The sequence below is a fragment of the Stenella coeruleoalba genome (genome assembly GCF_951394435.1).
Source record: "Stenella coeruleoalba genome assembly, chromosome: 11".
Taxonomy (NCBI): Eukaryota; Metazoa; Chordata; class Mammalia; order Artiodactyla; family Delphinidae; genus Stenella; species Stenella coeruleoalba.
This window is the reverse complement of record NC_137157.1, coordinates 82,038,445-82,054,548: the sequence shown is the minus strand read 5'-3', so window position 1 is coordinate 82,054,548 and position 16,104 is coordinate 82,038,445. Positions and strand designations below refer to the sequence as shown.

Here is a 16,104-nt window from a genome sequence, read left to right as displayed (position 1 = left end):
GCCTCTAGTTAATACGGTAAAGCCCTGCTGCCCTAAAGCTATTTGAGCGAGGGAGCTACCTAGGAACCCCAGTGAAGACCAAGCATGTCGCCATCATTAATTCCCAAGTACTTACTTCCACTGCATAGTGGAAAGCCGACGAACCTGGATGCAATGACAGGTTTTGAAGAGGCTTGATGTGTGGTTTCTCCCATCCAAACTCCAAAGACCACTCCACTGTTAACATGTGATCCGTAAAAACCGTTCCAAAAACCAGAGTATTGGGGTCTGGTTTTTCCTTTAAAACGGTGGCTGGTGTGATTATTAGATCTTTAGCCTGGGGAAGAAAATCAGCACCATTAAAGAAAAGTAACTGAACATCCATGGCTAGATGAGACAGAGGGTAAAAAGACAGATACAATTTAAGTCACTGGCCGTCATTTGACTTTTAAATGTTGGCAACTAACGCAGAAACTTAACACTGTGTGAGAGAAGCAAATCATGCCTGCATTCAGAATTTGGACTGTTGTTTAAAATCTCTTCAATGTAGGGAATTCCCTGGCGGTCCAGCGGTTAGGTCAGGGAGCTAAGATCCAGAGGCCGCAGGGCACAGCAAAAAAAAAGAGAGATCTCTGCAAGGTATACTGCCGAACAAATATCAGAACCAAAATTCAGTGGCATTTAGAAACAGGGACAAAAGAGTAGATGGAGTTAAATGACGCTAAAAGAACATATCTCTTCTTCACTCCCACCACAGAACCCATGTGGATCCTTCGAGAAAGAAGAAAGAGGGGTCTTAGAATGAAAACAGCAACACTCACAATGACTTGTTACACTAAAAAGAATGTCATTAAGAACTGCAGCTCTTGGGATGGTTATACTCCAGCTCCCCCAAAGAATTCTTGGCAGAAGGCTTCCAAAACCCTCTGGGTGCGTCGTAGGGGACAGGCAGCAAGCAGAGTGAAGCAAATGTTTTCCTCGTTGAAAACAGAAGTAGAGATTGAACACTAAGATATAAATCCTCTATTCTGTATTGAGGAAACAGTGAACAAAGGACCCCTTATTCAAAGAAAGATAAATAAGAGTAATAGGAAACAACTTCACACAGCCCCATTTCACCAGCTCTCCACAGCCGGCTTGCCTATTACAAATGGCCCACACGTAAGCATCCGGATCATAGACAATAGCACCACTAACTATACAATAGCGGTAGAATACTGACAAAAACCACAGGGGAAGGAGCTTTTAGACCACTTAAAAACAAAACTAACCAAGGACAAGTTCAAGCTGTTAATAGGTTCTAAGGAAGATCGGACTCCACTTCTTTCTATACACAAAAGTAGTCATTGCCCCCCAAAATCAAATACAGAATTTCACTTCGTATCACCAGCTCTGATCATTATTTTTTCAAATAATCTAATTACTTCGGATTAATTCACTGCTTTATAGCTGCTTTAGTCATTTGATATATTATGAATGATAGTTATTTTTAGAAAAACATTTAGGCTACAAATGTTATTTACTTTTTGTTTGTTTAACTTTTTATGTTATCTTGGAGTATAGCCGATTAACAATGTTGTGATAGTTTCAGGTGCACAGTAGAGGGACTCAGCCATACATATGCATGTATCCGTTCTTCCCCAAACTCCCCTCCCATTCAAGCTGCCAAATAACATAAAAATGGTATTTATTTCAAAACAACCAGAAAGCTCACATTACAAAGTATAAGGCATTAAGGACAACATATTAACTGTAATTTTCAGGCCAGTCTAGTAACGCTACTTTGGAATATGCCAGTAAAATGCAAAACTTTGAGGAAAAAATTTCTTCTATCAGTACTTAATCCAAGTAAGTTAACCTAAAACCCTTTACTAAGTGCAAGAAAATAAATTTATTCCAGCTAAACTGTTTTGATCTTTGAATTCCATTTCTCTCCCCTTATCCTCTAGACTAGGTAGGATGTTGGGCAAATTTCACCTGATGGCATGGTCCATTAGCTGTGACAGAAACCTGATGACCCTCAAGCCAAAAATATTTATTATCTGGCCCATTCAAAAAGCTTGCCAATCCTTCTTGACTGTTTAGATAAGAAATCTGGGGCTTCCCTGGTGTCGCAGTGGTTGAGAGTCCGCCTGCCGATGCAGGGGACATGGGTTCGTGCCCCGGTCTGGGAAGATCCCACATGCCGTGGAGCGGCTCGGCCCGTGAGCCATGGCCGCTGAGCCTGCACATCCGGAGCCTGTGCTCTGCAATGTGAGAGGCCACAACAGTGAGAGGCCCGCGTACCGCAAAAAAAAAAAAAAAAAGAAATCTGGTTAGAGTATTTGCAGTTAAATCTCCAGCCCTAGCACAGTGCCCGGCACACACAGCAGTAAAGTTTTCTTAAATGCTGAAAATAACTTTGGTTGATTTCAGATGCACTCTGTAATGAATGACAGACTTATTCACAGAAGATGGCCGGGATTTAAAGTGAGTGAAATTCTAACATAAACTTTTTATTACATGAATGGTTTCACAGTATTCTTTCACAAGTACCTGTGCTTTTGCTTTAGTTAGCTTTTTTGAAAAAGTGGCTGGGGGGATCCTGGGCTAAGAAAAATCTAGAACTATATCAATATAGTAAGACAAACAATGCAAAATTTTACCTATTAACACTATTAATAAAAGTTTCTTAATAACGGGAGAGCAGTAAGATACAAAACAAAAGCAGAAAGATGAAAGTAGAAGAAAATGTAGCAGAGAGAGTGAGTAGAATGGGTGAGTTTTTTATCCCTGGATTCTGGATACATCTGAAATATTGCAAAGGCAACAGACCTTAGCTTTTTTTTTTTTTTTTCCAGTGACAAAACCAGTAATTTGCATGGTTCTTCAAACGTAAGATAGGGAGGGAGGAAGGGGAGGGGGGAAAAAAAGTAAGATAGGGCTTCCCTGGTGGCACAGTGGTTGAGAGTCCGCCTGCTGATGCAGGGGACACAGGTTCGTGCCCGGGTCTGGGAAGATCCCACAAGCCGCGGGGCGGCTGGCCCGTGAGCCATGGAAGCTGAGCCTGCGCGTCCGGAGCCTGTGCTCCGCAACAGGAGAGGCCAAAACAGTGAGAGGCCCGCGTACCGCAAAAAAACAAAAAAAAAAAAGATTAAAAAAAATCTCAACCTCCCATCTGCTATTTCTTCCTTTTTTTTTTTTTTTTTTGGCCATACCCCACAGCTTGCGGGATCTTGGTTCCCCAACCATGGTTCAAACCCGGGCCCCGGGAATGAAAGTGTGGAGTCCTAACCACTGGACCACCAGGGAATTCCTCCACCTGCTATTTCTAACATTAGCTAAACAATTCTATCATTACCAAAGAAGACATACAGATGGCCAACAAATACATGAAATGATGCTCAACATCACTAACCATTAGAGAAATGCAAATCAAAGCCACAATGATGCAAATCAAAACCACAAAAATGCAAGTCAAAACTACCATGAGGTATCTATCACCTCACACCAGTCAGAATGACCATCATCAGAAAACCTAGAAACAATAAATGCTGGAGAGGGTATGGAGAAAAGGGAACCCTCTTGCACTGTTGGTGGGAATGTAAATTGTTACAGCCACTATGCAGAACAGTATGGAGGTTCCTTAAAAAACTAAAAATAGAACTACCATATGACCCAGCAATCCCACTATTGGGCACATACCCTGAGAAAACCATAATTCAAAAAAAGTCATGTACCAAAATGTTCACTGCAGCTCTATTTACAATAGCCAGGACATGGAAGCAACCTAAGTGTCCATCAGTAGATGAATGGATAAAGATGTGGCACATATATACAATGGAATATTACTCAGCCATAAAAAGAAACAAAACTGAGTTATTTGTAATGAGGTGGATGGACCTAGAATCTGTCAGAGAGTGAAGCAAGTCAGAAAGAGAAAAACAAATACCATATGCTAATGCATATATATGGAATTTTAAAAAGCGGTACAGATGAACCTAGTGGCAGGGCAGGAATAAAGACGCAAATATAGAGAACGGACTTGAGGGCATAGGGGGTGGGGAAGGGGAAGCTGGGATGAAGTGAAAGAGTAGCATTGACATATATACACTACCAAACATAAAATGGATGGCTAGTGGGAAGCAGCTGCATAGCACAAGGAGATCAACTAGATGCTTTGTGACAACCTAGAGGGGTGGGATAGGGAGGGTGGAAGGGAGACGAAAAAGGGAGGGGATATGGGGATATATGTATACACATAGCTGATTCACTTTGTTGTACAGCAGAAACTAACACAAGATTGTAAAGCATTTATACTCCAATAAAGATGTGAAAAAAACAAACAATTCTATCATTAGCTAATCAACAAGAAGCAAACCACACAGGGTCCAGCTACCTTTCAGGATTTCTAGGCTTTCCAGTAACCCTACCTGCCATGAAACCAATAGGCAATGGAATATATACAACTTTATTCCAACAACAATCTGCATAGAATATTTTAAAAACAAGACTATGGCTTTGCCTCATATCAAACTGTAGGGTGATTCTTTTTATTTTTTCCTTCCCTCACTCTTCTTCCTTCCTCACCTACTTTATTATTCTTAGTATTTTGCCTTTTTATTCACTCAGTGAACACTGCACCAGCACAGTGGCTCAGGTAGTGCACTTAACAAGCACAGCAGATACCAAGATGCAAGGGCTCAGCCTTCCTTCTCAGGCACACTTGCTGCCGGCCAAAGACAGGTGGTAGCCTCTGTGAACAAGTGTTATTCATTCATTCTGTTACGAAGGTTGTCGCCCCAGAACCATACCCCTTCCCCTCCCTTGAATAGAAACCAATAGAAACTCATCTAAGTTTCAGGATGAAGCTGAAAGAAAAAAACAAGAACTGGTTAGAACCAAGTAGGCCCAAGATGGAGGAAGATGTGACTTCCACTAGACCCTGGGCCCCATTATACGCTCATTGTAATAAGTTAGCTAAATGCCACCCTCATCAGCACCATGACAGTTGACGATTGCCATGACAACAATCGGAAAAGCACAAAAAGCATGTACAAGGACTGAAAAGGAGAGCTGCATCAGTTCTGGGTTCAAATCACACCCCTGTTCTCATATAACTCATGAATATTCCTCCCACTCTTTCCAATTCCCTCCCTTTTACCTTGACCCTCCTATACAACCCGCCCAACTTGGGTTGAGAAGTTGATTAATGAACTAGGTTCCCACTTCTCCATTCTTTAACCACTGAATGAAGCTTGTGCTGTTCCAATCTCAGCGTTGGTTTTGTTATTGGCTGCACAATCTGATTGGAAAAAGAACCTCCCTGGGGGAAAAACTGGGGTCTTGGCCCAGGCTAGGACCCCGGCACAGGTCTGGTTGATCAATTCAGTAACATATTAACCGAACAATTTTTTTTTTTTAACCTAACAGTTTTTGAGCTACTATGTACCTGTATTGCTATAGGCACAAAGAAACTCAGGGGAGTCCTCTTCTCTTAGCGAGGGGGAAAAACAGTATGAAGAAATAAACAGATAAATAGATGTCAGGAGGTGATTAGTGCTATGAAGAAGAAAATGAAAGCAGCTTGAAAGGATAGGGTGGGAAAGAGAAGGATTATTTTAGATAGAAGCGTTAGGGAAGGCCTCCCTGATGAGGTGACATTTGAGCAGAAACTTGAATGAAGAGGGTAGGTCATTTAGATATCTAGGGGCAAAGTCTTTCAGGCAGAGGGAGCAAGTGCAAAGGCCCTGAGGTGGGAACACACTTGGCATGTACAGGAAACAGCAGACAGCCAAGTATGGTGGGGATGCAGGAAAGGGAGGGGCTGAGAGAGCCAGTTACTCCATTGTACACTGACCGACATTCCAATTCTCCATGAGCCCTGGCTCTGTGTAACCAAGACTGTACGCCATCTTCTTTCTTTCCCTGGGACCGGTACCATAGACACTGCTGGCAGTTAGGGTAAACCCAGTTTCTCTCTCCATTCCAGGTAATTTGAGGGATAATACTAGAGCCAGGCTACCATGCTTTAATTTCTCGCTGTTTTTACTAAGTATGGAAGAGCAAAGTTGGAGGAAGGAGGAGAATTTAAATGGTGGAAAAATAAGAGAATCTGGGTAATGCTGAGCTTTTTCCTTTAGCCTCTACACTTCCCCCTTGGCATCTGTGTTCTCGACCCTGGCCAAACACTGGATTCAACCATGGAGGTTTTTAAAAAACATTAAACTGGACCCCATTCCAGAATCCCAGAAGGATGGAGCAGGGGGGTGCTTGTTTGTTTAAGTTTACCCAAGTGGATTCCAACTGTGCAGTCAGGGCTGAGAACCACACCACACCATCTCCCCTGAAGATTTCATCAACTTGAACAGCAATGGTTCCCAACATTGGCTGCTGAGTTGATTTACCTGGGAGGATTTTTTTTTTTTTTAAGAAAAATATCAATGCCCACGCCCTACCTAAGATCAGTGCAAAAGAAACTCAGGAGTGGGGCTCCACATCAGTTTTGGTTTCAAGCTCTCCAGGAGATGCCAATGCACAAGAAAGGCTGAGAACCAGTGACAGAGATTCAAATCTCACAGATTTGTGAATACTTACCAAAAGCCACTTACTCTCTTGCAATCATATGAATTTGGTAATCTCAAACTGAATATGTCTAAAATGGAACACATAATATTTCCTTCAAAATTGGGTCTCTATCTCTGATACTCATATTACTTTCTACTTCTTGACTTCTTTTTTTTTTGCGGTACGCAGGCCTCCCACTGTCGTGGCCTCTCCCGTTGCGGAGCACAGGCTCCAGACACGCAGGCTCAGCAGCCATGGCTCACAGGCCCAGCCGCTCCACAGCATGTGGGATCCTCCCGGACCGGGGCACGAACCCACGTCCCCTGCATCGGCAGGCGGACTCTCAACCACTGCACCACCAGGGAAGCCCTGTTCATTACTTCTGAGCTTATCATTCTCACAACATTCTACCAACCCTGCTTCCCATATCGATCACTGAATTAAGACACTTGTACTTTCAAGTATCACATGTTTAATCATTACTTTCAGAAGTCCACGAACAGCTAAATGGCTACAGACTCGAGTCCAAATATTTTAACCCCAAAATCAAGGATCCCAAGCAAGGCACTAACTTCCTTTTACAATTCTACCTGTCACTAATGTTATGCATAAACCTTTTATCATTTACCCATCAATGCATTCAGCTGCAAGTAAATCAAAACCAAACAGGAGCTGGTTTTCTCATAACAAGTCTGGAGGAGCCAGGCCTGCCAGCACCTGTTAATGTCAAGGCTCTGTGATTTTCTTGGCCGTCTCCTCCGGGTCAAAAGAAGGCTGCTACAGCTGTAGCTGTAGCTTCAGTGTTAATGATCTAATCAAAGTCCAAAGAAAGGGGAGGAAAAGGACAATACCAGACAAATCTGTTCCCTTTGACCGCAAAAGCAAAAATTTCCCAGAAATTCCCTATGCCTTATTGGTTAGAAATCTGTCATAGTGATCTCTCTAGCTGCAAGGGAGGCTGGGAAGGCAGGTTTGTCATCCAGGGCCGGTTGGAAAACTGTGAATCAGAGTTCTGTTAACAAGGAACGTGTCTGGGGCTGTATTTGCAGTACACATCAGCCTAGTGCCTGAACACTTACATATTCTTGTCTAACATGGGAAGAGATAGAAGGACTAAAACTTGGCTACAGATGTCTTCCCACCCTCACCTGCTTTTCTCCATTATTTCTTCCATTTGTAAAGCAGAACATCAGGTGTCTCCAGTTTATCCAAACTCCCTCCTTTCTTCCTCCAGCAGTGAATGTGGAAACTAGTACCCTCACCCAGCCCAGCAGTCTGGGGTATCCTCAGCTTTCCAACTGCCTAACACTTGCCTTACCTACTGCTCATGCAAACCCTCCAGATAGACAGCCCACTCTCCAAAATGCTTGGTTTCCTCTATAAAATCCTTCAGATTGATTTGAACAATTGGGAAATGGGAGTCATTTCTCTTTATCATTTTGGCCTCTCATTTAGCACAGTATCATGTCCGATTAATTCTGTTCTAAACTTCACTAAACCTAGATTTATCTTCACGGTTTTGGATATCTCAACATAACAGACTGTGTAAAAACAAAACTGAAAACAAAAACTTGTACTACTATAATTCATAAAAGACCTTTTTGTTGTTGTTGTTATTCCAAACCCTTAGACAGCCAACTTGAAGAATGATCAAGGCCTAGTATATATTTTTTACTTTTCTGAATCCTCTCTTTAAAATACCTCTAAGACCACCCATAGTGGGTAGGACCCTCTTGCCCTGAGATCAGGTTAGTTAATGGCAAAGCCTTTTTATGTTTTTATGCTCAACTTAGTGCTCTTTCCCATGCTCCAATGGTCTCTGATGACTTCAAAGTCAGGATACCATATACTTGTGGAAGAATTTGGAAGGCCACAAAGACTGGATTGTGAAATGGCAAGAAATATTGACAAAAACAGGGCATACTAAAAACCACAATTTCTTGACTCAAAATGTGTGGTTGGGGAACCATTTGGTCTGAGATGGGGAAGCCACAGCAGGCTATTGCAACTGGACTGAGAGCACCTGAGGGCTGTATCAGCCAGCATTCAGGCAACATGGCATCAGTACTTCTCTGAATTGGCACTTACTTTCGAAGGCTATCTCTGCATTACAACTGTATCAGATGTTGCCTAACTTTGTTCTAAAACAAGTGTGTTTGTCTTGCTCTATTTGGAAAACCATGGGTGCTACGTTCATTATCATTTACAGACACTTTCTAAAAATCTAATAACGAGGTACGAATAGGAGTAAATTAGGGCTTTTGGAGCGGCACATTCTGTGGAAGCAGGGGGGATGGGAAGAAACAGATGGGGGGGATGGGGAGAAACATTTTTCTCCCCCAAATTATCAATTTCATTTTTCGTTTACCTCATCACATTTGCACAGTGAATACAACCACCATTACCACTCATGTTTTGATATGCAAAGACATGAGTATAGACTATCAATACACCCCTCCTTACCTGAAATCTAAACTAACAAAGAGAAGATTACTTACATGATGAATTAACTCTTCACTTTGCAAACAATTCTTCTATGTATGAAAGTATAAAGGCCTTTGGGGGAATTTTTAATTTATCTATAACCTTTGAGGAATTTACTATATAAGATGACCCTCAGAGATTATGAAGTAGAATTCCTCTTTATCTCATTCTTTCAAGGACCCACATCTCAACATCTAAGTCCCTCAAATGTATTAGGGGCTTAGTCTTCATAGGCTAGCAGAGTAGATTGACTGTTGGGTTATAGAGGACATTAAAGGACAAGGAACAAATTCACAAACTTATTACTATATCCTATTATATTTTGGTTTTTAAAAAGTCCTGAGAGCAGAGATCTTCTATTAAATTTATCTTTGGATTTCCAATGCCTAGCACAGTCCCTGGCACACAGTAAGAGCAGGGTATGTGTGGAATTGATGAGTCAAGTTTCACTCCCTCTCTGAACCCTGCCAGGATGTGAGATCATTAGGACACTCTGTGCTATGGATGACAATTGACAGTGACTGAAACAGGCAGCAGAAGAGCAGAAGGAGACAAAAAAAAAAGCAAAAATCTCTGTGGTGTGGGGGGTTGGGAGTAGGTGGAGATAATGAATTATAGAGAAAATGATAATAAACCTTACATTTATGATTTTATGATTTTTAAAGTACTTTACAAGATTCGTTCTCTTTTGCTCCTCACTATTCCTCTGTGATGTATGAGATTATTTAATATATAAATTCCATAATTTAGAGAGAAAAGAAGGAAATACTGCCATTTTTCCTCTTTTACTGTAAAATGTTAGCTGCTGCTTAAAGAGGAAATACGTGAGTTTAACTTTTTCCACAAATAGGGTGAAGGGTTAAAAGTATTATATAATCATGTAAACCTCTAGGTGAAATTCAGGAACTGGTTACTTTCCAAGAAAACTTTTATAATTCATGAAATAAAATAAGCAATTAACTGCCAGGTAATTTTAGACACATCCGTACTGCACTGCTCTCCACTTTTCCCCTGGAAGAGTGGAATTTAAAATGCATGGCAGCTTATCTAAACTACTGTATAAACCCGTACAGTGAAAACTGCCCCAATCTCAACAAGAAATGGCTGTATTCAATTGAATTGCTGTTTCTCTTAGCCTCTGGCAAATAACTTACCTTAAAAGTCTCCACCACCTCTTTTGATCCTCCTTCTCCGGTACATTCCGCGGAGCATCCATTATTGCAGTCCTTAAAAGAAGAATTAAATCCATTAAGTAAAACTAGGTGGGTAACTGGGGTCTGGGGTAATCAATATCACTCACCATCACACCCTTCGCTCCGCTCCGGTCCGGTCCCCAAGCAAACAGGAAAAGGAGGATCAAACACCCAGGCACGAGCCCCAAAGGAGAGCGTCCTGCGAGGGCTGCCCTTCTCTTTCTGCCCTGCCGGAGGTCGCGGCTGTTTTTGTCCTCCACAGCCGGCTTCGGGCAGACTGGTTAAATTCCAGGTTCGCCCTACAGAGCCAGGGTTCACCAGCAAAGAACAAGAAGGTAATTGTCTCCCCCTTTTATCCGAGAAAATAGTCTAGACTAGGGCTTTAAGCCATTTATAGAAAAAACCTCCTGGGCGCGCTCAGCCTCGTGGTCTTGTCGATCACGGGCGCACAATAGCAAGCCTAGAAAAAGGATGGGGACCAGAGTGAACCATTTTCTCTACGGGCAGGGTCCTCCGATGCAGGCGCAAGGACACTAAACCCCACACGTGAAAGACAAAACCGCATGGAATTAGGGGGTAAATTTTAAACATACTTAAGGACACAATGGAAACAGGTCGAACTGGAAACGGTGAAGACCTTAAAAAAAAAAAAAAGCCTAATCTGGTACAGCACTAGGGGAAAGAGGAAGAAAGGGAATCCAAGGAGGCAGAAGGCTGCGGTCAAAATATTTTGGGGTGGCGAAGGCACGCAGGATGCGGCTGTCAGTTCTGGCAGCCCAGAAATTCCGCTTCCCCCCACCAACCCCTCCTCCACCAAAGCGGCTTCCATGGCGACCCTCACGCTCCCCGTGGCTGTCCGCGCCGCGCTCCGGAGCGGGTCCCCGGCGGGACTTTAGACCTGTCTGGCGGGGGCTTCTCCGAGGAATTCGCAGGCTGGGACTCGAGATTTCGGGCAGGGCTGGGGAAAGAGGAGACTCCCGGATGGAGACAGCACGGTGGTGCAAGGCGAAGCAGGATGGTGCGGGAAACAGCAGCAGCGCGCCCGGCCGGGCCCGTGCGCTTCCGGGACCCGGGGTCCAATCCGCCCCACCCCTACGCCCGCGAACGCCCGGGGTCGGGGTACCTGGCGGGCGAGGGCTGCGGCGGCGGCGGGGGGAGGGCTGGCCATGGGGCGGCTCCGGGAGCGCGCGGCTGCGGAGAGCTGCGGCGGCACGCAGCGCCCGGCTGGACGCGAAAGCGGGCGGCGCGGCCAAGCTCCAGCGCACGGACCGCGCGGAGCCGGCCGCCAACACCCGGAACCCCAGGCCAGGGCCAGGCGCAGGGAACAGCGCAGCGCCTCCAGCATCCCTGGGGGAGAAACCTTCAACTGTCTGGTCTCTGTGGTCCTTCGGTCGGGAAACCCCAAGCCGTAGTCCCAGCCCCCAGGGCACGAGAGTGCAGGAGCGCCTTTCTGGCTGCAAGCACTCAGCAAGCATCCTTATTTACCAAACAACGCCTGGGTGGGCCTGGAAACGCCCCTCCGCCCAGGGGAAGGCAACCTCGGGGAAATTAATTTACATTAGGGCAGATTTTCCTTCGACCAGACCACAAGAGGCAGTTTCTGCTTCCCTCCCCCTTCCTGCCCCGAGAGTTTGCAGCCGGGACTGGCAGTGGTGCCTGGGTTCTTGTCTGCCACCAACCTCCACGCGCAAACTGAAGGAGAAGAACGTGAATCCGGGTTTTAGATTTCTTTCCGCCACCTACCCAAGTCGGATTTGTAACTTGGGGTGTTACGGGGCTACTAGGTTCACATCCCCTAAGAGATGTTTCTCCCCAAACACCTTGATGCCACTTAGACCCACCTACCCACCCAACCCATTTATCGCTTTCAGGCAAAGTAGACCACGCGTTCCCAACCAAGCAGCTTTGACAATTTTTTGAGGTAGGCCTGTGATGGCAACATTTATAAAGAGGGAAAAGGAAGACTGTAATGGCTGTTGTCTGCTGTGTGCTCCTGAAGCAATGTCAACCTAAATTATGAGCCTTTCTGGGCTTTTAAATTAATAGGAAGTGGTGACTTGTGCTGATTTGATCTTAGGAAGGGGAGAGAGCAGTTTATTTTGGGTAAAAGCGGTTAAATCCAGTCTGCTTTTAGAATTGATTTCATACAGCCCTAAAGACAATACAGGTCTAATCTTATTGCTCAGAAAACTGCATTCACTTCTCCCTTCCTCTCTCCCCTTAATGCTAGGCATAGAAAAGCCTCTTATGCTGGGGTGGAGCCCTGACAGGTCACATGTCACTAAAAACCAGAGTCTTTTTTATTTATTAATTTATTTTTATTTTTATATTTTATTGGACAGAGTCCTTTTTAAAGAAATGTAAAATTGAATTGAACAAGTAAAGAAGATATACAGATTAAGTATACTGTAGGGCTGCCAGTTTTTGACTCCTGCCCCAAACCTAAAAATAAGAAACCCTTAGTTGAAGAGCTACAGACAACTTATTTGCATTCAAAATGTTGGTTTAAATGTCTACTCTGGGACATGCCTGGTGGTGCAGTAGTTAAGGATCGGACATGGGTTTCATCCCTGGTCCGGGAAGATCCCACATACCACAGAGCAACTAAGCCCGTGCACCACAACTACTGAGCCTGCGCTCTAGAGCCCGCGAGCCACAACTACTGAAGCCTGTGTGCCTAGGGCCCGTGCTCCGCAGCAAGAGAAGCCACCGCAATGAGAAGCCCGTGCACCACAACGAGGAGTAGCCCCCCGGTCGCCACACAACTAGAGAAAAGCCTGCGCGCAGCAACGAAGACCCAACGCAGCCATACATAAATAAATAAATAATAAATGAATAAATAAATAATTTTTAGAAAGTCTACACTGTACTGTTCATTCAAAGCCTATTATCGTTTTAAAGGTAGATCCTATACAACTCCAATTTTCTTGCCATTTTAAATGTGACCTGTAAATCCTCCTTTTTCAGCCAAGAAAGCACGTGTAATACAAGAATGGTGTTACTAAAGATTTACTACAGGGCCACCCTGACCTCTCCTCCCCTCCAGAGCCAAACTCTGAGAAGGTGCCATCTGTATTAACTGCTTCTATTTCCTTCCCTTTCAAGTGACTATAATTTGACTTCTGTCCAATTATTCCACCTACACAAGGTTCCTAGTAGCTTTCATTTTGCTCAACCCGATGGTTTTCCTTCATGTGCATTTTCATGGCAGCATCTAGATGCTGATGACTTCTTAATACATATTTTTTCAGCCCACCTCTCTCCTGAGCAGTAATGTGCTTACAGTCAAAAATCTGTCTAACATATTCATTAAGTATGTAACATGTGTGCAGGCAGTGGGCTAAGTGCTGGAGATGCAACGGGAGCACACCTCCATCCTATTACCACGCATTGCCTCCAGCCAAATAGAAAAATGTTGCTCGTGTTAAAAAAGTGTTAACTAATCCCACAAATGTGAAATTGCAAATGTAGCCAGTGCTGCCTGTGCTTTAAGAGCCTCTAATGACGGAATGATGGAATGTAACTGACTCAGAAAGGTCTGGAAAGGCTTTCCAGCAAGAAATCCTTGAGCAAAGATCTGGAGGATAAACAAATTTACTGTAGGAAGAGAGGATGAAGAATGTCCGGGATGAAAGTGAGTTCCAGGCAGAAAGGACATCTTTGAGAAGGGAAGGAATGTGGTACTTATAAAAGAGAGAGAGCCAGGGCTGGAGGAGAGACATGGGGAGGGGGGTCCATCAAAGGAGAGCCTGGGAGGAGAGGCAGAGAGCCAACCAGCTAGTGCCTCAGAGAGAGAGTTAAAGGTTACGTTTCCCCAAAAGGTAAAAGTATGACTGTCATATAGATATAAAATGAACTTGTAGAGTTTATCTAACTCATTTAATGAAGTTACCAGGCACAGGTTAAAACTGGTTCAAAGAACAGACACATTACTGGGTTAGTGAATTGTTAAAGGAAGTTGCTAATGGACATGAAACTGGCTTCTTCCAAGTGGAGGAGAGATGTTAGTTGAACCCTGACCTTCAGAATTGATTTGCATGTCTACTGACAAGAATTATTTTGCATTTCTATCAGTTAGCTGAACAATAACTCAAAAAAACAATAAAACAATGTAAAACCACAATGAAAGGGCCCAAGGAATCCTCAGAAGGAGAAAAAACGTTCAAAAGATTAGGATCGGGGCCTCCCTGGTGGCGCAGTGGTTGAGAGTCCGCCTGCCGATGCAGGGGACACGGGTTCGTGCTCTGGTCCGGGAAGATCCCACATGCTGCGGAGTGGCTGGGCCCGTGAGCCATGGCCGCTGAGCCTGCGCGTCCGGAGCCTGTGCTCCGCAACGGGAGAGGCCACAACAGTGAGAGGCCCGCGTACCGCAAAAAAAAAAAAAAAAAAAAAAAAAAAAAAAAAAAAGATTAGGATCTGGTAGGGAATGGGGGTGGGAGTAGACAGGCTTGAAGTGCCCTCTGGCTGCAGTTTGGAGATTAGAGGAGGGCCTGGGTGCAGCGGGCTATAAGGAAGCTATTAACAGAACCCACATGTGAGATGATCCTATTAAAAAGCTGGACTTGGCAGGTGGTAGGTGATGCCGATGGAGAGAAGCAGTCAGATTTCAGCAATCTTTAGATAGATTGGAAATGAGAAGAAACAAGGGAGGGCGAGGGGCCTAGGAGGGCTCCCTGGATTCTGGCTTGCTTCTCTGGTTGTGATATTCACCAAGAAAAATGGAACACTGAAAGATGAGGTGGTTTTGTTTTGTTTTTTTTTTGGCTGCGTTGGGTCTTTGTTGCAGCATGTGGGCTTTTCTCTGGTTGTGGTGAGCGGGGGCTACTCTTCGTTGTGGTGCATAGGCTTCTCACTGTGGTGGCTTCTCTTTGTTGCAGAGGACGGGTTCTAGGCGCATGGGCTTCAGTAGTTGTGGCTCACGGGCTCTAGAGAGCAGACTCAGTAGTTGCGGTGCACGGGCTTAGTTGCTCCGCGGCATGTGGATTCTTCCCGGACCAGGGCTCGAACCCGTGTCTCCTACATTGGCAGGCCGATTCTTAACCACTGCGCCACCAGGGAAGCCCAGATGATGTGGTTTGAGAGGGTGAGCAGGAGTCTGGTTTGGGGTCTACTGAGTTTTGAGGTGCCTCTGAGACTGGCTGTTAGAGATACAAGGCTGCTAGAGATATTGAGCCTGTCTGAAGCTCAAATGAGAAGTCTGGATTAGAAGTAAACATTTGATAAGTCACTGGTGGTGATCACTGAAGCTATGGGTGTGAATGAGAATGTCCTATCTCTGCCTTGGTTTTCTCATCTGTAAAATGGGACAATAGCAAACACTTCATGTTTGCCGATTGAGATAGATTATCATAATATATGTAACAGATGTAAGTTATTTAAAGCCTTCCCTAGTAAATCTTAATACCTTGTAGGTAATGATCATTTATCCCAGTTGGCAAACATTTTCTTAAAGGGCCAGATAGTAAATATTCCAGGCTTCAAGGGTCATGTGGTCTCTGCTGCAACTACTCAAAATCTGTCACTGTATCACAAAAGCAGCCATAGACAATGCATCAAAGAGCAGGCATGTCTGTGTTCCCATAAAATTGTATTTACAAAAACAGTACAGAGTGGATTTGGCTTGTAGGTTACTGACCCCTACTCTATGAAGTTTCCCCAGCTAGAAATATAAGTGTCATCCTTCAGACACAACCAAGTGATCACCACCGTCTACATTCTAGCTCCAAATAGCATGACAATCACCATTTTTCCAGCCATATTACCGCCATCCTAGTACAAAATAACTTCCAGGTAACCTCTGCCTACAGGCTTGCTTCCCATTAAGCCATTCTTAGCGTGTCAACCAGAGAAATTGTCTCAAAATGCAAACCTGAACATATCTCTTGTTGGCTGAAAAATCTTC

The 16,104-nt window shown here is 44.3% G+C and overlaps 1 protein-coding gene across 5 annotated transcripts in view; it reads right to left on the bottom strand.

The window, feature by feature from the left end:
• BCAT1 (branched chain amino acid transaminase 1) overlaps positions 1–11,606 on the bottom strand; it is a 150,966-nt gene extending 139,360 nt beyond the window's left edge. For 4 of the 5 annotated variants that reach the window (XM_079935900.1, XM_079935899.1, XM_079935898.1 and 1 more), the window contains exons 1-3: positions 10,310–10,627; positions 10,164–10,235; positions 116–316 (exon numbers count right to left, since the gene is read on the bottom strand). In XM_079935900.1, the coding sequence (XP_079792026.1) occupies positions 116–316; positions 10,164–10,235; positions 10,310–10,312 (276 nt within the window). In that variant the 5' untranslated portion in view covers positions 10,313–10,627. Of the gene's footprint in view, positions 1–115; positions 317–10,163; positions 10,236–10,309; positions 10,628–11,325 lie in introns of those variants that run through there. The other variant, XM_079935901.1, reaches the window with a different exon arrangement.
• Positions 11,607–16,104: the final 4,498 nt, after the last annotated feature.